This window comes from Sylvia atricapilla, chromosome 5, assembly GCF_009819655.1.
Source record: "Sylvia atricapilla isolate bSylAtr1 chromosome 5, bSylAtr1.pri, whole genome shotgun sequence".
Lineage (NCBI taxonomy): Eukaryota > Metazoa > Chordata > Aves > Passeriformes > Sylviidae > Sylvia > Sylvia atricapilla.
Window position 1 is genome coordinate 48,069,071 of NC_089144.1, and position 22,057 is coordinate 48,091,127.

The following is a 22,057-nucleotide window of genomic DNA, read 5'->3' on the forward strand; positions in this document are numbered from 1 at the left end:
CCTGTCCCTGGAAGAGATGTCCAAACTGACACATAGTAAGTTGACTCCCTCAGATCTAAAAAATCCTCGTTAGTCTTGCCCAGCCCCTAGGCAAGGAAATGAGTTGATAGTCTGGAGCAGTGCAGTGAGAGACACAACCAGTGAGATTGGATCAGTGCAAACCTTCAGGAGCATCACATCCCCAGGGACAGCAGAGAGAAACACACAGAGATGCAGTGGGTTGAGCAGGCTATCCTGAAACTTCCCTCCACCTCTCAGTCTTTGAGATCATCCTTTCAAGAGTCGCTAAATCAGCTTGAAGCACGGGCTCACAGCCACCCTTACAGTCCCCATCATGGAATCAAAATGAAACAAATTGAACAACAGATGTAATTTACTTTGCTGACAGCACTGACAGATTCTGTGAGCTTTTCTCACCCCCCCTCCTCCAGCCTGTGGCAGCCAATGAGGAAGACGTGAGAAATTCAGAGATATTGCCACAAAGTGGAAGACGTTAAATGCTGAGCTGCAACCCCCAATTTTCGCCAGCTGTGTTTTTCCTTCTAACCCTTTATTCTTGCAGCACTTAAGCTTGAATTAGTAAGGCTTTCCACAAAAGAGAATGATCAGATTCTAAGAATATATCTGTCTACATGTTTCCATGGTGTTGATTCCCCATCCACCTCCGCCCCTCCAGGAAAATGCTGGGCTTTTATTGTTGTGGGGTTGGGGTGTTTGGGGGGTTTTTTTGATCATCTTTTTGGCAGGGGTTTGCATGAATGAGGAAAATTTACAAAGAATAAGCACGCAAGTATGAGCAACCCGTCAGTGTGATTGCAGAGGTTATTTCATCTTCACCTGCTCTAACAGTGGTGGGTAAGAGGAGAGGGGCCATAGTTCAGAGCACTGAAGGGCCACAGCATCAATGCACAGAAAAAGCAGTTTCCACATTCAATTTGCATAAATGCTGACCTCAATCTGTTTTCCTTTCCCTCATTAACAACTTCACATGCAACTGTAATGGTTTGCTGTACCATTGCCTTGGAAATGAGTAACAGCAGTGACTTACCCATTGGCACCTGCAACAAAAACCTGCTGCTGAACATTTGTTCAACACACTTGTTGTGTGAAATTAAGCCTTTATGAGCCCTTCAGAACTCAACTTTGGACTTCTCAGCCCTCTTCTTCTCTATAAAAAGAAACACTCTATTAAAAATGAGATTTTTTGGGTTGGTTATGGGAGGTGTTAATAGAGACCCTCTGCCCAGTGCTCCTGTGTAGGAAGGACCTTTTTAATAGCCCTGTCTTTCTGTTGCCCTTTCACTTTTCTTTCTCCTTTTGTTCTTCTTTAGACCTTATCCTAATTGCTGCTATCTAATCACCACAGAGACCTTTCTTGTCTTTAATCTTCAGTCTTTTGTCCCAGAGCTTTAAAATTAAGAGCTAAACTACTGGGACATTTCTACATGACTTAGGATTTTGAGTGCCTCTGTTTGTGGGTGGACTGCTTGAACCCCACCACCAGTTTTATTAAGAAATGATGACCAATACCTTCTTAAAAAAACCCCAAAACAATAGATTTCTTAGCTTAGATCTACTAGACAAATTCACAAATGACAGACTAGGTCATTACCTAGATCCTGGGAAAGAAAAAGACAAGGAAATATGCCCAAGGTCAGGACACAAGTCACGTGTCTAGAACCATTTATTAAATTATTGTTTATTTTGAGTTTAACTTGTTTCAGCATCTTGCTTTTGAGACAGAGGGCACTACAACTAAATCTTCACCAGCCTTACTATGAACATTAGGTCCTTCCTGCCCGCAAAGAGAATTGGTCCATTAATATTGCCTTTATTCATTGGTTTCAGAGGGATTTCTGCCTGGGCAGGATTTGAGGGCTCAGTATGATGAGTGGTCATGCCATCACGAGAGTGTAGTTTATCTGCACCCATGGCCCACTCCAGAACTGTCTCCTTGTAACTCTAATCCTCTAAATTGCACCCAGATTGGAGACCCAAAACCAATATTGAGCACATCTTCCAAAAGATACAAAGAGAAGTGTGAAATGAAGGATTTAGAAGTCAATCAGAGGATTGATTGGAGACCTCCCAGTACCTGAAGGGGCCCTACAGAGAGCTGGAGAGACCCTGTTTACAAGGGCATGTAGTGATGGGACAAGGGGTAAGGAATTAAAATACAGTGGGCAGATTTAGATCAGAAATAAGGAAGAAAACATTTACAGCAAGGGTGGGAAAACTCTGGCACAGGTTGCCCGGAGAGGTGGTGGATTCTCCATCCCAGGAAACTTTAAAGGTCAGGTTGGACAGGGCTGTGAGCAACCTGACCTCGTGGAATTTGTCCCTTCTTCTTGCAGGCGGTTGGGTTTTGGTGGCCTTTAAGGGTCCTTTCAAACCCAAACTATTCTGTGAATATTCACCACAGAGCATCGACTCCATTGACTTTTAAAGCAAGTATATCTAGAACAAATCAGTCAGGATGTTGTGCTAATCTGGCCTCTGTGGTGTTGCTTCTAAGACCCATAAGAAAAGGAGAAGGGGCAGTCCTGTCTGTCAGTAGTGCAGTTGCAGATCATTCGGGTTCTTTGATGGTAATTCCTCCAGCAAACATCTAGAGCTTTTACAATATCTGAGTGCCTATCAGACGAAGGTTTATTATCTGCGTGCAGGGAGTTCTAGATATTGTATGTTTTATTTGAGAATTTTGGATGTGATTTCACGACTGGAAACTGGACTAATTATCTAAAATGTAGAATTTTCCTAGGATTCCTAGATTGTGAACTGGGTACAGAGGAACTTGGGATATACTGATCAAGTGCAAAAACGTAATTGACAGTCTTGTCTTCACTTAATAAAAAAGGTAGTGATTATCTACATCTTACAGTGCTGTTTTTCATAATCTGTATTTTTAAGGACTTAATTGACTATGGAAATCAATGAATGGTGTGTGCTTGTATATTCCTGTGCAGGCAAGCAATCAGTACTGTTCTGATGTAGTTGTGGAAGAATTTGCTCTCAGTCTGCACTGAGATAAATAGAAGCATTTATAAAGCAGCAATGCAGTAATAAAGGCAGAAAATCCTTTCTGGATAATCAGCCATGCAAATGTAAACACAACACAAACAGAGACAGGAAGGGATGGCCAGAATTCTAACATGAAATGAAATTTTTAGGTTTGGAAACCCACCATCGTAGGGGATATTTTTATGCTTGAATTGAGCACTTCATTCTTTTGGAGTGAATTCCCAAAGACTTTAAAGGGCAAGAAGGTTTTTACATAACTGAGTAGCAGTAAGAGCTGCAGTAGCTGTAATGAAAGGACTGTGGCTAAATACCCTTTGGGCTCTTGGGTGACTTTTCCAAAGCCCAACCTTTTCCTTTTAAAGGGGGAAAAAAAAGTTTTACACATTTATGTAGGAATAAGGCAATGCACATAAAGCTCTGTGACTTTTACCTCTGGAGAATTCAAATCCTGATTAAGTCACACAAGTCCGAACAATTGTTGGAGGTCACTCTGTGGCATTTCTGTAAATTGCAAATTCGCTGAACAAGCACCCGTGTAATCAGTGCCATGAGGGAAAGGAGAGCCCTCATGGCCCCTGGGCAGGTACCTGGCTCTGGCAGAACACTGCAGCTGCATCAGTTCCACAGATCCACTGCTCAGGAACCATGCAGAACAGAGTATTAAGCAGTATCACAGTTGATATTGTCAGCTGTTGAGTACAGAAAAGGAAGGGAGAATGATCTGCTAGTCATCTGCATCAACAAAAGATGGATCAAGAGTGAGGGCTTGGCACAGCAGACTGCAGGATGTGTTTGTGCAGAGTCCTGAAGACTTGCTCAGGTCTTTGTTAAGAGCCCAGCCTGGGTCAGTGTCTGGCCAGTTCTTTCCCCACTGTTCTGGGTGACCCAGACAGCTTCAGAGCAGACAGAGTGACCTGAGCCATCACGGGAAAAAACCAACTAACTTCTGAGGGAACAGTTTCAGGGGGATTTTTTTTACATCCTCCAAGTGCAGCAGTTTCAGCATGCTCTAGAATATGAGTTGCTTTATCACTTGGCAGTAATCAAATTTCAATATTTCACTTTTGGTTAACGTGTTCCATGTTAAACTGAACTGAGATACATTGGATTTTTTTTTCCTCTTTTACATATTAAGCCCAGAGAAAGTGAATGAGGTGGCAAAGCAAGAGTTTTATTGGAGCTTAGAATTTTTCTTTGATATAAGGATTTCCTGCTGTGTAACTGATGTTTTTAGTGGGAGTTCAGCATCCCTGTATTGCCAAACATGCTGCAGAAATATGTAGCACCCTCCAGTTTTCACAGAAAAACAGAGAAGTCCCTCAAGAAAGCACAAAATTACAGGTGGGATGGAATGATGTTTAAGTGGTTATTTATACTGATTATTTTTGTTTCTCCTCCCCTAGCTGACTAGAGGAAATTCCCAGGGGTAGTTGTACTAACAAAATTTAATATGCTGAGATTTTGTCAGCAAATCCAGTTCTCAGATAGCTGATTTGCCATGATGATGCATGTCCCTTTGGAGCACTACTAGTGCTAACAAAAGTTGCAACTTTGTGAAAACAAAAGCCAGAAACACTGCTGGGTTTTTTTTTTTAAGTGAAGGGAGAGCCTAACAGTTTTTCCCTCTATTTTGAAAAGTGTGAAGTTAAATGGCCTTTGCCATCTGTTGAGGTTGTACAATAAACTTGTGTGAAGGCCATTTGTAATCACAGCTTTAACTAGGACACTGCTAAACACATTCAGTATTTCTCCTCTAGTGCTGAGCAGGGTGCTGTTTCTGGGTTGGTGGTTGGACTTGATTTTAGAGGCCTTTTCCAGCCTCAGTGGTTTTATGATTCCCTACCTTTCCAGCAAGAACAAGCTGCTCTGCTGGGGAAGTACAGGGATCAGGAAGCATTTTCAACAGAAATAATTTGCAGTGGAAAACAGCTCAGCTCAACCATTGTGTGCCACAGACATTTTGACCTGCTGGTATTTGAATGCAAGCTGTAATTCTCTTCCTTACCCTCAGACAGAGACCTTGTATTTTCCATAATGGCTCAGTCTGGTAAAGAACATCAGACTGTAAAAAACAACGTGCACCCAAGCTGAAAACAGATTAAATGTGGATGTGGAACTTTACTAACAAGTGAAATAATGTGGTGGAATTCAGTGTTTGTATACTGAGAGCTGAAAAACACAGTGGAAGGACTCAGTGACAACATACAGTCAGTATCAGTCATCTGGGGCTAGATAGTTGAAAGTTTGGTCTTTTTCTATGTTTCTCTGACTTTATATAGTCTTTTCCAGCGGATAAAATGTGCATATCCTTGGAAAGGGGCCTGTATTTAATGAGTGATGAAAATGTGCTCCTATAAAAAAATGTGTGGCAAATTCTACTGGTAGCAGTGCACTTTCCTCAGACTGCATGTAACTAAAGCAAACGTGGTTTGGGTTGCTCCATGTGACAGCAAAATGGCATTCCTGAGTAGCTTCAGAGAAGCTCCTATGAGCAATTTTACCTGTTTTCACTTTGCCATCAAGCAAATGCTTGATCTCAGCTCCCACCTTGCTCTTGAGCAGGCAGCAGCAGCCTGGCAGGATCCTCCTGCAGGACTCCTGCCTTTGCACAGTCTTCCCAGGAAGCTCAAGACAGTCAAGATGTATCTCCTGTGGGGTTTTGTTCCCTCATGGCTCTGGAGATTGAGCCCCAGCTCTGTTTCCATTTGTCTTCTGTACAGTGCTGAAGCTTGGTCACTTCTGGAGACATACCCTCTGCTCAGGGACATCAGGCAGTGCAGCAATGAACTGTAGCTACACCAAAAGCTTCTCACTAATAAACCACAAATTATGGCTCACCTGGATCAGGGCAGGTGTATGGGGGTGAGGACTTTATAGCAGATTCAACATCTTTGATCTTTGAAGATCTTCAGTCTTTGTTAGGAGAGGGGAAGAAGCAACCTCTGCAGACCCCACGTTCTGTCTGCCTCTTTCCCCTTCTCTCTTCTGGACTCATCTTCCACTGCTGCAGTTCTTCAGATTCTTTCTCAACGGTTCTCTGCTGCAAATTAATCTTGATGTTTCTGTTGTCCTCATCAAGGCAGCCCTTTCTCAGTTAATGGCTCCATTTAGCTCCTGCAGAGACTTCTGTACAAATTGCCAATGTTTCTGCCTCAGAGTGGAATTCTAATTTGCTCTTTCCATCACTACAGAGTATACAGAATGATTGGGCAACCGAGCTACACATGGGAGTCCTCTTATTTTTCCTGTTGTCAACATATGATGAATCTTGCCTAAGTTATTAATTTTTATCCCACAGTGACTGTATTGCAGAATAACCTGTCTGGAGCATCCTCTGCCCTGGTTTGCAATCTCTGTGCCCTTGTCTTCACCCAGCTCTGTCTTGCCTTTTTCATAAAGACACTCAAAAAAGTTATAGGTGTTTATGCGTACCTAGAGAATTCACATACAGAATTTGTAAAATTCCACAGTTGAGGTAACACAGCAAGTAGAGCCTTAAAAATAAGAGCTTGGAGGAAACAACTGAGCTTAACATTTCCTTTTTCCTTCAGTATTTCAAATTAAAAGAAATGTGATTGTCAAAGCAGGACCAGCTGATCAAGTGCTGCTTGTTCCTTTGACTATCATCAGTTCAGACTGAAGCTGGGCTGAACTCTCTGGTTCTCCTTTGCATCCATCCAATAGCACCAGCTACAAAGTATGAACTATTTAGGAACAGTTTTAAGGAGTGACTGCAGCTTAGAGTGCTTCTAAGATTATGCTTAGGAAGAAATTCTACCCAGACTTAGAGCAAAGACATCTGTAGGCCTTTTGTCTGTGTTTTAAGCCATTGCTCTTAAACCAATAAAACTAAGTCTAGTTCATTTTAGTTTTTACATTTTTGCTTACTAGAAAGTTTGGGCTTTTTGTAATTTTTTTACCCCCATCTCTCCCACTTGAGTCAGCTCTGAGACCATAAATTCCCACTTTTTTTCACCTGTCCTAAAGACTCCGAACATCTGAAAGACTATTCCAGGTCAACAAGATGATAATACTTTTCATGATGTGCTAGAATTTAGAGACAGAAATGCCTAAATGTGTTTTGTAATTTTTTGTAACTATGTACATTAAGCTTCTGTTTTTTCCCTGAGGAATTTCTGAAGATAAATTCCCAATCATACATTCTCCCCAGTCCTGTGCCCCAGACTATTCAAGCAAAGTGCTTGTGCATATCAGCTCATTTCTGCTGGTAACAATAATATTGACCATTTGCCTTAGGGGAATTATTCATTTATGTGCCTTAAATTATGCACATACATGATTGCTGGATTAAAAACCAGCCAAGCAAAGACAATTAATTAGATTTTAAATCATGGAGAATCTGCAAGGTGGAATCTGCATCCTTAGTGCAATAAGGCACTAAACCCACTTTTTAGGATATGTGCTGGTTAATAGGAAATTTGATCTTTTCCTTGCTCCTTTTCTGAATGGTGAAGTCAGATCAATATATGTGGTGTCTATAGACTTACTTGAGGTGTATGTGGAGAGCAGCCAGGAATTTATCAAGTAAAAGAATGCTTTTTTTCATGTCTTTGTTGGCATAATACGCAGCAACCTCCCACCATTTAGGCTCCAAACAAAGCAGCAGATTGAGGAGATGCAGAATTTCAGTGCTAGAGGACCAATCTCATAGTTTGCCCCACAGGTTGGAAAAAGGGCTTATTGAGCCTGTCATACAGAGAAAGTCAATTTTAGCACTGTGTCCCTTGTAACTCAACCTTTACTTCTGTGTCACCTCACTGATATCTTTCTGGAGCTTCTTTTAAGCACTTACATTTTTTTAAAGTTAGAAATTGTGAATAATGATAAGTAATTTCCTTGTTAAAAGCAGCGAGAATGTAAACAATGTAAACATTGTAAATGTTTACAATACGTTTAAAATTGCATAGTTAATGTAATTGTCACAAATATTACATAAAAAAGCCCCAGTATAACATAAGCAATGTACAGTTTAGAGATCAGATAAAAACATAATGTGCAGGATTCATTACCAGAGCTAACAATACCAAATTTCTGCATTTGTAAGTGTTGATTTATTTGTGTCACAGCCTCAATAGTCACAATCCTATTACCCACCTACATGTTAAGAGCATGACCAAATGAGACAATTCCCAGATACCTGAGATCTCCTAGTAGAAGTTGAGAGAAAGGAGTCAAACCTTCTCATCACACATCCTCTGATAACTCCCAAGAGCTTTCAAGGTAAAGACTCCAAGTACTGCAGAGCCAAAGGATCTTAAGCCCAAAGCTGGTCTGCACTTGAGAAGTTAATCAGAAGATATTGTTTTGCTGAGCAAAATATCTTTTTTTTTAATATCTTGTTTGCAGAGGAGCCTCAGAAATCCTGCTGTCACCAGTTACAGCACCAGTTACACCAGTTGTGAATTGGATGTTGTTAGGGGCTGCCAGCAATATAATTTTTCTCATTTCGGATGAATATTTTGTTCTTTTTCTGATCCTGCTGATGCAACATATCTAGCATGAGGAAAGGAAGAGTTTTCAAAGTTTTGCTTCTTCACTAGACAGATGTATACAGACACTTTGTAGGAAATTTACCCTACCTTAAGGATCACATGGATTTATGACATCTTTTTTTTTTCCCTGACTGTGTAAGTGCGAATTTCAAAAGTAGTGAAGTTTCAGAAACAAAGAAAAGCTTTGATGATCATGAAGGCAGTGTGAAGATACAATGGAAGCCAAAGAAAATAGTGTAAAAGTAGGAATACTCTATTTACTTGGCCACATAACCCTTGTCTGAGATGTAGAGTTTACTTCCAGTCTATGATATGGATATTTTCTTCTTTAATATTCTCAGTTCAGCTATAGCTGTGAAGAATAAAGCTCCATCCTTTGTTTATTGTAATTGGAGATGTACCCAAGTTCTGACTGAAAAGTTTAGCAGAGCACATTTTTCCCTCACAGTGCAAAACAGTGCATCATTCTATTAAAAAAAAAAAAAAAAAAAAAAAAAAAAGGCAGAGTTTAAAGTTTTACTTCCATGAGGTTATATATGAATGAAATGCAGATACCTAAATATTCATGGAAAGAGAAGGAAAGAGGAGGTGTAAAAGGAGAATTGATGTTTTAAGCAAAACCTCTTTGATCTATGATAAATATCACAAACTCTCATCACTACCTGCATGGCCCTTTATGTATCCCCTGAGCTCTGCCTGCCAGTAGACTACCATGAGATCTTTGATCTGAGGAAATTACGTCTGCACATCCCAAAAGTTAGGGAAGTGTTTAAATGCTGTTCCTGGAAAAGACGGTTTTCAAAATAAAGACTTCAAGCAGGAGGATATATTTTATGACCGTTGAGTGCTATCTCTTATTTTTGCTCTCTCCTGCTCCCCATCCTCTCCAATTTTAGATTTTCACAAGAAGGATTTGGTTTCAGCTAGAGATCTTTCTACTGGCCATAATCATTAGTTTTGGCTAGGTTGCTTTCTGAGGCAGTAAATTCCAGGAATAGTGTACAGAAAATAGCATTTCTATGCAAAATTTCCAAATTTGCTGCCCTTTAATTTTATGAAGTATGTTGCTCCTCTCAATGAATATTACTATATGAAAGGTTATATACACTTCTTTATAGAATACTGCACTTCATTATACAATACTTGTAGTACTAGCATTTAAAAAAAATATTATCACAACATCCTATAGTCATTGGGAATCAATTTAAATTTATGTGAGGAACAGAAGCCTAACACAAGTGCCCTAACTTACTTTCCATTAAGCTATAGCTGTCCAGCACTGGGCACTGTGAACAAGGCAGATTTCATTTTTTTTATTCAGCTTGCTGCTTTCCAGTGACTGATTTCCAGCTGCCCTTTTCTGATAGATTAAACTTTTCCTGTCACCCTCTGTTGTCTTTGAAAGACATTTACCACAGTGTCAGGGCGTGAGTGTGTGACTTGTAAAGTCAGCAGAATTTAGTGAATTGTGCCTGCTCCTCCCATTAAGTGATTGGTGATGCTCAGCCACCATGGTAATAGGTTATCTACCTCTAACATTGTCTTTGAGCTGTGTAAGGAATGAGACACCTGCAAATGTGCCAGACTATTATCCTTGGGAAAGGAAAAAAAATGACTAAACAACTAATGCATGAATGTCTCCTGTGGCCTTGCCAATGTGACTTCACCTGTGTCTTCTGAAGAACCAGAAGACAAAGAGACAAAGGTCTGTTAAGAAAGACTTTTATTCCTTGGCCGCTACTGAAACTGCTGATAGTAATTAAGATGAGCAGAATACAGAATTAAAAACCCTGGTGATTTTTTTATTTTTAGGTGATTTTAAGGGGTTTTTTTATTATTATTATTTCTAGGTGATTACCTGTACCACTGAGAGAAAAGCCTCTGCTGAAATGCTAGAGGCATGATAGCAATTAGGGATGCTTGGCAAAGACAAAGCTCTTCCAAAAGACCTCATATGTGCTGAAATGACCTCTTTTTGTCATGAAACTGAGTGGTTTCTTTGACAGTACCCACTGAGGCAAGGTAGTATCCCACTCTGCAGATTGGAAAGCTGAAGTATAATGAGCCAAAGGATGTCCTCACAGTGCCAGAGAGGGTATGTGGGAAATAATAATGAGAAGGAATGCTTATCTTCAAGATCTCTGAGAGATGATGCAGAAATGCTCTGAAATGTGCCAGCTTCCTCACTGTTGAGAATAGTGACATGGAAGTGTTGAGATGTCAGGCAGTTTGACTCAGAATTATTTCCATAAATGACAATCTGCAGATTCCCACTGATCTGAGCTTTCAGCTGATGTAACAATTGTTCCATATGTGCTTAAGTTGGCACCAGGTTCCAATTACCTGGACTGAAAGTTACAATTCCGACCTGTACTGGTGGATATGGTAGTCTTTGTTCAGAAATGTGAATTTAGAAGGTGATCTACCTTTTCTGTTGGGATTCCTAGGGTTAGTAGTAAGCCCTCAGGGAGGAGTGTTACACTCAGGCACCAGAAATCTGAGCTGTGTACCAGGAGTTGTTCATCCTAAGGAGGAAACCTGTAACTCAGCCAGTTCTTGTTCACTGGGGGCAACAGTACAAAATATATTTTGCAGACTTCCTTTTCTGCACTCAGGAGAGTGCAAATGGCAACACTCCTGGCCTTTCAGGAGCAAGCAGTAAGCTCACAATGTACACTTTCCTTGTTGCAGGGAGGTTTTAACATAATTTAACAAACACTTAACATTGTATGGTCATATAACATACATTCCTGTCGCTTGTGGGTCAGTCCCACAGGAAAAATGTCATCTCATAATAATGGAATAATCTCACCTGCTACTAAAGAAAAAAAGGCATGAAAGCATCAAACACAGGGAAGTCCAGCAACAGAAACAGACTCAGCTGTCTGCCAAATACTCACCATTTCTCTCTGCTTGAGGAGCTCTTGCTGTCTCTGCCCCTCAGCCTCTCTGTTAACGTATACAACTGTGCAATAAAAAGGAGATGAAAAGCTGACCTCTGAAATTTCCAGTCTGAGAAGTCCCAAATGCTCTGCTGTACTAGGATGCAGGTCTGTTGTACAGGACTAATTTGTGCTGATGCTGGCTGGTACAATTGTTATGCAAGTGTGCAGGCATTGGGAATAACAGAGTACACTATATTCTAGGTATATGCTTTACCAGAACATCTGGAAGTTTCTTCATAAAGGTTTGTCCTTCTCCTGACATGCACTTTACCTCTCTACCTGGCACCCTGGCCTTTGCTCTTTATGATTCTCTTGTACCACAGCTTTAAGAAGTTCTGTTTTTCCAGCTGACAAAAAAAAAAAAAAAAAAAAAAAAAAAAAAAAAAAAAAAAGCAAGCTGATGATAGATAAATGCCAAGCAGCTGAGGCTTTTTTAGCATCATCTATCATAATTACAGGGATGTCAATTCATCATTGTGCCCACAGTAAAGGTAAATTCTTATGGTAGTTTTTCAAAGTCATCCATACTCATTGTTTGTGCAGATTGCTTTATATAGATATTGGTATTCTTTGTAGGAGAGGGTGTTAAATCTCATTTCTTTACTTAATTCCAACTTGGGCATTTACATTTTGCCTTCTTGGTTTCCCAGCTGGGGTCTCAGGTGAATTTTTGCTTCTGTCTTTATACTCAATGATGCTTTGTTCTCATTAAAGCCCTGATGTGCAGTAGACACCAGGGGTGCTACTTTTTGGTCACATGGGTTGAAATGTGGCTTGCAAGCATAAAGAATAATTAGTATGATTTATAAACTGACTGAAAAATTCTGCACAACTCCAAAAAGGGAAGAAGTTTATTATGCTCAGGGAATGTTTGCAGCTCAGGTACTCTTCTGCCCACCAAATTTATTTATCCTGTGAGGAAGGAGCTGATGGACTGTTTTCACAGAGGCAGATTTTGAGCTTATTTCTTAATGAGTCTACTTCAGTTCAGTCACAGCTGAAGAGGCCCAGAGATGGAGTTCTGGGTCGCTCCATTGGCTGTGGACTATTTCTAGACAAGAACTTTAGTGACTCTGCTTTGAAAGAAAAATGGATAATGGACTTCCACCCACAAAAAACTGATTATATTAGTGTTACTCTCCTGCCTTGTCTTTCTAAAGGTCTGAAATTCCTTTCCTGATTTGTTTTGAATCTTAGACTGAAATTACCTCCTCATTTCCCATGTAGGGGAGAATATTTCTTCTGTGATTCCAACAAATGTTTAGGTTGCAAAGGAAAAACCATTTTCCTGGAAAGGGAAGACAAAATTTTCAAAAGAGTGGAAAACAAAGGAATGTAGATTACTTTATGCCTTTGGGGACTTTAAAGTCTGCAATTTATGTTCATAAATCAATTTAGTGCTCCTGAACATGTTAACCACCATCTGCTGCTTTAATGATGCCGCGTCTGGATCCAAAGATAAGTGTTTGTGAGGAGTAAAGAAGGGACTGTGGTATCTATGATACCATAATGGAAGTTAGATTCTATTAAGGCATCCAGCAACTTTCCAAAATTTTGAACTTTGAAGGAGACCTCAAGATGAAATAATGTTAATGCGCTAGATGCTCTTAGAATATATACAAGATCTTACTATGGGCTAGAAATGGACCTCTTATTATACTGATTCTGGTGCTAAGAGAAGTTCCCCTGTTCATGTGCAGATGTTTGTAGTAGTGTGAAATCCATGACATTCAGTTTACAGTCTCAGATCCTCTGGGTAGGAATGTAGGAATTGTGTTTTGAGAAGTGAATCATCCTTCAAGTCGAGAGAAGGAAGTTTGTGGGGAAGCTTTAGAAAACACTTTTCCAGGTCAGAACAGAGTGGGCCTTGAAAAGACCTTCCTGAAAAGAACAAAGCCACTGCCCTCACTGTGGAAAGTGGGAAGATTCCCAGAGCTCTGCCAGGGAAAGAGCAGGATTTGCCCCCAGTTCCCACCTGCTCCCCTCTGAGGTACCTGTGCTGGTGGGATCACATTTAGTGGGAACTAAATGTGATCTGAATTTACACTGTGGCAATGCCTACCAAAAACTGGCACTGCTTTCCCTGGCAGCAGCAGGTCATATGTGTAAGCAGCCAAATTTAGAATTCGTGGGGTGGATCCTTTGTGGTGCTGTAAGTAAATTCCAAAAAGTAAGTCCCCAATTAGCATCCAAGGGAGTGCCAGTAGGGCACATGGTTATATCTTAGGCTGTATTAGTCACTGACTATGAGGAAATAGATGAAAAAGAAAAACCAATCAAAGGAGTGGTCACATCAGAAAGAACACATAGAAACACTTGGTATGCTTATGTGTAAACCAACCACAGGCTCTGTTTACAAACCTTTCCATCTGTTCCTTTGCCTAATCATTTCTGCTTTCCCTCTCTGTCTTCTAACTTTCCTTCATCTTTCCAGATGCAGGACGCTATGGGCTATGAGTTACCATGGGTGTATTTTGTCAGTCTGGTCATCTTTGGATCCTTTTTCGTTCTAAATCTGGTTCTTGGTGTGTTGAGCGGGTAAGCTGACAGTTTTGGTGTCCTTTTTCCAATGCTACAGGGCAAGACTCCATAATAAGGGTTCTTCCCTGTCACCAGGATACTTTCAGAGGGATTAAAAAATCTGAATCTAAGGAAGCTTCACATCAGCTCTGAAATACTTTGACAAAATGTTCAAATATTGAAAATAACAATACAGGTAACAAAAGCGGTGTTATCCCCTGACAGAGAAATTCAACCTCAGGGCCTTCAAAATTATTTATTTCAACCTGCCATAAATTTCCAGAAAACTGGCTATTGAAGAATCTTACTGCTGGTGACTTGGGATCTCTTTGGCTGGAGCCTTGCAGTGCTCAGAATCTGAGCTTGTCTCACTAATTATCATTCCACTCTTCCAGGTCAATGATGCCATAGGAAGGGACTGGCCCTGGATCTATTTTGTTACACTAATCATCATAGGGTCATTTTTTGTACTTAACTTGGTTCTCGGTGTACTTAGCGGGTAAGCAGTACCAGGAAAATGTTTTATTATTGTTTATTTTTTAAAATCTGTATTTCTATTCCTACTTTCTGGTTACCAACACAACAGTCAGTGGTGGGTTGATCTCCCGAACCTTAAGAGAAGGCCTAGGCTACTGCTGTGCCAATAGCAAAATACAGCATTCCCAGTGTCACAGAAGGAGCCTTTTGACTAAATCAAAGGGATATAAGACAGTTTTTTGTCTGTAACACATTCCTCCACCTGCACTCTGTGGGAAGAGGACAGTGCTGTGCTCTCCTGTGGGCAAAGCAATCCATGCATAGAAGGGGATCATAGTAAAATTTCTGGGAGAGTCAGTAGGACTGAAGGAGGAATGAGAGCATGAGACAAATCCCTTCACAGCTCTAGGATGAGATTCCTGCCAAATTATGTCTTCTCACAGGAAAAAATTTCACATTGTTTAGTATATCTAAAGCACAGCCTACCAGGAGATTATTTTCCCTGGAGAGAGTCTTGGGCACATTTCTCCTTCAGTAAGCCCATCTTCTCTGTTGTGCAGATTACAAACCTGGCATGATGCAGGGAGAAAAATTCATTTCCCTCTGACCTTTCACAAGGAGGAACAGAGAAGCAGGAGAAGTCCTTTTTAGTGTTTAAGCATTTTTAAGACATCCAGACATTTAGCTGTATTTCAGTTCTGCAGTATAACCCTCGCTGCAAAGCATCATTTTAGTAGCTTTGATTAAAAACAATGGATATTGTCCCCAGTAGTTAAAAATTTACTGCCCCTGGGGAGCCACATAATTAAAGGAATCAAGCCAGCGAACATTCCTTGCAAGATTTAAAAAAATCTTCTAGAATTAGGCCTCTAGTTCCATATTTGGGCACGACTAGGGGCTATAGACATTCTGTGTACACGGATAAATATGGTATGAGGACTTTTATACATCCTCTTTTTGTTTGTACCATCCTGCCTCCTTTGATGAGCTCTAAATGAGTTTGATTAGGGCCTGTACCTGTTGCCTGACTAGACAGCCCTGAAGTCCCTCATCTTTTCACCAAAAGAGAGGGAAAATAAATCTCTGAGCAGGAGAGAGGACTTGATGCCTCATGGAAATTATGGCCGGGGTACTTGGGCCAACAAGATAGGAAGGGCAGCAGTGGGACTGGGGAAAAACATCCACCTTTGGCCATCTGGCAAAGAGGTAATAATAGAAGGTCTGTAGGAGGAATGATTTCTGTCTTCATGACTCCATTGAAGGAGATGGGCCACTGTGAGGGCTGCTGCAAGGAGAAGGGTTTCCCCACAGGGAAATGTGGAGAAAATCCCCCATAATGAAGTGTTGGGCAGTAGTCTGTGTTTGCTTATCTGGAGAGTGATGCTCTGGAAGGGTTTTGAAACACACACTCCTCATTCCTCCAGGTGGACACTCTGCCCAGCAGGTAAGAATATCAGCACTAGTGAGGGATGGTGATCAGCTGACAGGAAAAGGGATCTGTTCTATCAGAGGTGCACTCATATAGAAATGTTGTTAAAGATTATATGGTATCTGATTGGATAAAAAATGCATGTGAGCCCGGCCATGAGGAATGCTGAGTATTGAAGCACTGCTGGTTAAATTTACCTGCACTTGGATTTGTAGCTGTGCATAATTGACAATTTAATTTCCCCTCTCTTTCATTTTCAATTCGAAAAAGTGTTTTGAGGCCTAAATCTTCCACCTCCTGCCATAGTGCAGCTAGACCACCACAGTTAGTGTCAGGAGATGGAAACAGTCTGTAGAGGGAACTGAAATCAAAGATGAAGTTCACCTTGTCTAAGCTGTGAGTCACTCTGGCTGTCTTCACAGTGTTATGACAGCTGCACTGTTTCTGCAAAAATGTCCTTAACTGGAAAAAAAGTAAAAAGAAACTTAAGAATTTGCATCCATGAAAAAACACAGAAATTATGGGAGAAATGTTCCAAATTTTCTTTGGTCTAAATAAGTAGGTCTTAAACAATTAACTTTCTGAAGCAGTTCTAAATTCTGCTGAGTTACAAAGTGCCTTCACTTTGCAGATTCAGCCTTTTCTCTTGGAGACTTGCTATTGCTATTAGTCTGATCTATGTTGATGATCCACCTGTCTGTTCTAGATACAAAGCAGCATTCCTGGTTATCTTTGAATATCCATTCTGGGCATCTCTGATTTTTTCCCCATTTATCTATTTCAGGAGCTTCAGCAGGCATGTTGTATAGGTAGACTTCACAAATTACAGATTAGCTTGAGGGGGGAGGGGTAATCACTTTTGAATGCATGAGTGTAATTAATTGTACTCACAAAGACACCTTGATTGCGCCTGCAAAATGAAATGCTGGATTCCGCTCTGCTGAAAGAGCTCTTTTGTAATTTGTTTTTCCTCAGGTATGTCATCCATTCATGGTCCTGGTGAATTTCCTAATCACATACTAGGCTAAATAGCATGTCAGAGTATTTATATGTGGAGCTGTAATCTCTTCCTGACTTGGCTGAACACAATATAAAATTCATGTACTCCCAAGGAGTATCCAGTCAGCAGATCACAGAGAACACCTCCCAAAGCCCAGGCAAAACAATTCCACATCATTGCTCTGAGCAGTGATTAGAAGTCACTTGGGATCAGAGATGTTCACATCTGTGTTATCTGTTTCAGCTAATTAATGAAATTAATTAATTAATGAGGAAAAAAACAGGCAGTGCAGGTTCAGCCTTCAGAGATGTGCACCTAAGAATGCAGAGTCACATTTCCTTTGTACTTTGATCCAAATCCCAGGACAAAGGCCAAACGAGCAGTTGCCTAAGGCAAATGGAGGGCAGGAGAACAGACATTTCTTCTGCTTTGAGAGGATCCTGCAAAACACAGTTGGCTGCTTTTGATGCTTTTACTGCCAAGAAAGAGGTCAGAGTGAACAGGAGGCTGGCTGTGGGTGTAGCTCCTCCTTGAGCAGTTTTTGTGACCTTTCAGGTATCTTTCCTAATCTCCTGTCACCTCTTCCAACCCTTCCCATTCCTTGGTGTACTTCTCAGGGTGGATGAGCTTTGGAGCCTTGTGCTCCACTTTGAGTAGTAAGCAAGAGTTTTGAACTGTTAGAATACTGCTGTTTGGTTCACTTTCCATCTGGCCTCTAAATGTGAGAAATCATATCAGCAAGAACAACCTAAATTCTGTCACTGGGATGGGAAAGAGAGATTTTCTTCTGAAACAGCACATGGTACAGAGCTGGGTGTTTATGATCTTGACCCACTCTAACCTCACACAGAGAAAACATCTCTCCACAATTCTCTGCTCTTTGGTATTCCCATTGGCAGACATTTCTATAATTTTCTGGGACAAGTAAACCACAGTGAAACAAAATGAACTGTGGTAAAAACAGTCAGATTAAGCATATAATCATTTTATACTAATGTTTTGGGTTCACTGACAAGAGTCAGATTGCTTGCTAGTTCTGCAAGCCTTTGTTGACCTTACCCTGCCATGATATTTCAACCCTTTTTTGAGAAGATAACCTCTAGATTCAACATGGAAATTCTATGAAAAGCTTTTTTGGTCCTTGGCCTGCCTGCTGGAGCTGCAAACGGTGACCATTTATTGCCAGCTGTGCTGGAGGCAGCATTGCGGTGTGCACCTGCCTGCAATAGCCCTGGGCTGAGCAGCTCCCTTCCCCTGGGAAGGAAAATGACCACTGGCAGTAACTCCTGATTGTGAACTATATTTGCCTGTGTACAGGCTGCCTTTCCACCTGGGAGGTGGTTTGAATTGCACAAAAACTGTTCTCAATGGTTTATTGTTAGTAGAGCACAGAAATGAAGACAATTTAATCCAGTTTTCTTTGGAGAGTCATCTGAGATGTGGAGTATCATGTGCTGTACCAAGGGAAGAGACATGGAACTGCAGTTCATTCACACGAGGCAGTCACAGTGTTTTGCATTGTGCTAGGAAACTCTAGGTTCAACCCATTTCAAAACTGGACCCATTTGTTTTAGGTTATAAAATAATATTTTATGAGCTTAAAATTGCAATATTGGAATTTGATTTAACAAACAGGCTGAATAATACATAAATTCATTCAGTGATTTTTTTTTTTTGAGAGTTAATTCATTAATTTGGATACAGCACTGTAGCAGACCCAGGGGAAAGGTGTCACTGAAGCAGAAAATATAACCACCATTGATGGATTTTTTCCCTAACAATCTCTGTACAGATTTTATTATTATTGTTGGGGTTATTTGTTTCTTTTACATTGTAAATAGTAAAATATCACTCCCAGTATAAGAAAATTCCATTTTCCATTTTTTCCATGCCTTGAGGCTGGGTTTGGACCCAGAGCTGAGTGTGAATTAACTCCAGGTCAGCGAAGCCAGTGGTTCTCCTCCTCACTTCCACCTCTGTTATCACAGTTGGGATCCTGTTTGATCCTACTCCAGTGCTGGTTTCATGCACAGCTCATAATTCTGAAAACCAGATCCAAAACCTGCAAAGTCCATGGAAATCTTTCAGCAGGTTTTGGATCAGACAGGAGGAAAGTGCCTCACCATCACTGTTAGAAACCCACCTCCATCTCAGCCACATGGCACTCACAAAATTCACATTTCAGCTAGGGTTTTAATTAATATTATGCCACCAAAATTAATGGTAGATCTATTCATTTTTGCAAAAGCAAACCTAAGACAAATGCCAAGTAGAGAAGCATTTGTTAAATTCATTCACTGCTGACAGTCTTCAGCAGCAGTAATGGATAATGCACTGAGGAGAATGGCTTTACCTCTCTTTTCTGGGAAGAGTGGCCTGTATTATCTGCTGTGTGTGTCTTGTGTAGTGATCTGCTTCAGCAGATGGAAGACTTAATGCTTAGGTACTCTGGGTGCAGCAATTTTCACAATCATTAAGCTTACTATTAAAATACAAGCATTAAAACCTGATTTAGAACCACATGAGTCTCTAAATAAGGGAGGTCAGCATTTCTTGAAAAAATAGTTACTGCTGTATAGGTGTCTCTGAAAGAGGAGAAGAAACAGCACTGCAGCCAAAAAAAGGCAAAGCCAGAACCCAGGATCATAACTAAGCAAGGGGAAATTCTTGTTCTTATCCCCTGTATTAAGTCTATATTCCCAACAGTGTTCTTTCATAAAACTATCATCAAATGTTTTGCCCTGTTCACTTTCTGGCAGAATCTATTGGGTTTTAATATTAGTTTTTAATTAATTAAGTTTTTAATTTATCTACCCTTAGTATATTGTGTTTGTGCACCCAATGTGAGATTTGAAAAATACATTTCATGTCAGATAACAGCCTCAAATGCTGAAAGTCTTCAGTAAAACTTCTACTTTACTTCAGTAAAACTGTATTTTCCAGTACTGTAGGTGAAATGGTTCATAATTAAATGTGTACGGGGTTGTGAGTACTATTAATTACACTTAAACTAGGCCAATTTAATTGTGATTACATATAAAATCCTAAACACAGATTGAAACCTGGCTGGAAATCAGAGCCACCATCTCACTCTCCAGAAATCAGATTATTGTCAAACAGTTCATCGTTATCCATTATTCGTACAGACATTTATAGATAACTGTTGGAGAATGACAAGTGTTTACAGAATCTTAGAAAATGTATGGTATTGTACATAAAATTGTATATAAATGTACATAAATTGTTACATGTGTGTTTTTATTTGAATTGTCAATCCAATGCTGAGAAGGAAAGTTTTGGAAAAGGTGTCAGGTTTTTCCTAAGTATTGATAGAAATGTGGACACTCCAGCTGTTTGACACATGTGTGTGCAGCAAAGATGCCCCATACATGTGCTTGTTTTGAGAGAATGGAGACAGCTGGGTGTGCTACACAAGATGAGGAGACTTTGCAGTGGAAAACAATCTAACCCATTGTTTTTCTTCCATCTCTCCCTCCTTTCCACCCATGTCCCGTCCCTCCCTCCCTCTTGCCAGGGAGTTTTCCAAAGAAAGAGAAAAGGCAAAGGCTCGAGGGGATTTCCAGAAGCTCCGGGAAAAGCAACAGCTGGAGGAGGATCTGAAGGGATACTTAGACTGGATAACTCAAGCAGAAGATATTGATCCAGAAAATGAAGACGAAGGCATGGATGAGGAGAAGCCTCGAAACAGTAAGCAACTTTCATCTCTCACTTTCTTTTTCTCTCTCTCCTTCTCTGTCTCTCTCTGTGTTTTTAACAATAAAGCCTGTGCCCATCTGCTGTAGTGCTGAGGTGGCTTCTGAGGAGGAACAAGCTCTTCCTGAGGCATGCACTGTGCTTATACACATTTCCAATTTAATGCTTGTAGGAAACCATGGGAAGCAGAAATTCACCTACAGTAATTGATATTCTGCAGATCAGTCTTTAGTCTGTGATACAGGCATTAGACTGATATTAAACGGATAAAAGGTCAATACTTGCTGGTAAAGTCCACTACTGTGAGAAGTTTTAAAATATAAGTGTGCCTTATATTAATTTATTTAATTGTAGCTCGGTGTTGCAGGTTCTTTGCACTTGGTTGGTGCCTTGGAAAGCAAAGGTTTCTTAGGGAAAGCAGTGCTCCAGTATGGGAAGAGGGCCAAATCAGCTCTGTTGTACCCTAAGTGGGCCATCTGCAACTCCACTGAAATCAGTGCTTTTGTGTTTGCTTGTGCCAGGCTGGATTAAGCTCTCAGACATTCCTTCTAAGGGTGTTATTTGTTACTCTTCTATTTTGGAGTTGACGAGGTGTTTCCACAACGTGAAAATTCACCAACAATCTCCTATTAGAACCCCTCAAGAAGGAGGGGCTTGAAAAAAGCAGTACTCCCCAACATTTCATTGTTTACACTGACTCTTCTGCCACCTTCTCTTTTACCAACACAGGCTGTGTAGCACTTCAGAACCACTGAGCAGTTTCCATTGCTGGTTGTGCACCTGGGAAATGTCAGACTTGGAACCTTTACACAGCCAATAGACAGTGGCTCTGCTCTTGGTTCTCATCAAGGGAATGTGCGTTTTCTTTGTTTGATTCTGGAAGAGAAGACATGAAACACATCCCTAGATATCACCCTTCTTGCCAAACAATCAAAATCTATGGGATGATCCCATCTCAAATACATATCCCAGTTACAGGAAGATTGGACATGGGAAAGTTGTGCCTTTCTTTCTTCAGCAAGATTTTTAATAGATGTTCATCATGTTTAGGGCATTAGTAACCACTATTGCTGCCAAAATAATGAAGGTCTTTTAGAAAAAAAAATTGGCTAGAAAACTCTAGGTTCAAACCTGGGCCCACTTGTTTTAGATTCTAAAATAATACTTTACGAGCTAAAAATTGAAATATTGGAATTTGATTTAACAAACAAGCTTAAGAATGCATAGATTCACTCAGTGATTACTTTTTGAGAGTTAATTAATTAATTCAGATGTGGCTCACTAGCAGGTTACATTAATATCAGGTTATAGCCACAGTATTTAGGTATCTGGACTTGAAGAATTCACTGTGGTTACTTTTCAATATCAGGTTATTTTGATTTTCATGCTGGTGTTTTCATAGCTCATATAGTTTAGTTTCACAATATAACCTCAGCTA

General features: G+C 40.4%; 1 protein-coding gene across 1 annotated transcript in view; it reads left to right on the top strand.

Moving 5' to 3' along the window:
- The window catches only part of CACNA1C (calcium voltage-gated channel subunit alpha1 C), a 464,400-nt gene that overhangs the window by 308,302 nt on the left and 134,041 nt on the right, over nt 1-22,057 (top strand). Inside the window, 2 exon segments of the mRNA XM_066319417.1 lie at nt 14,395-14,498; nt 20,441-20,613. Coding sequence (XP_066175514.1) covers nt 14,395-14,498; nt 20,441-20,613 — 277 coding nt within the window.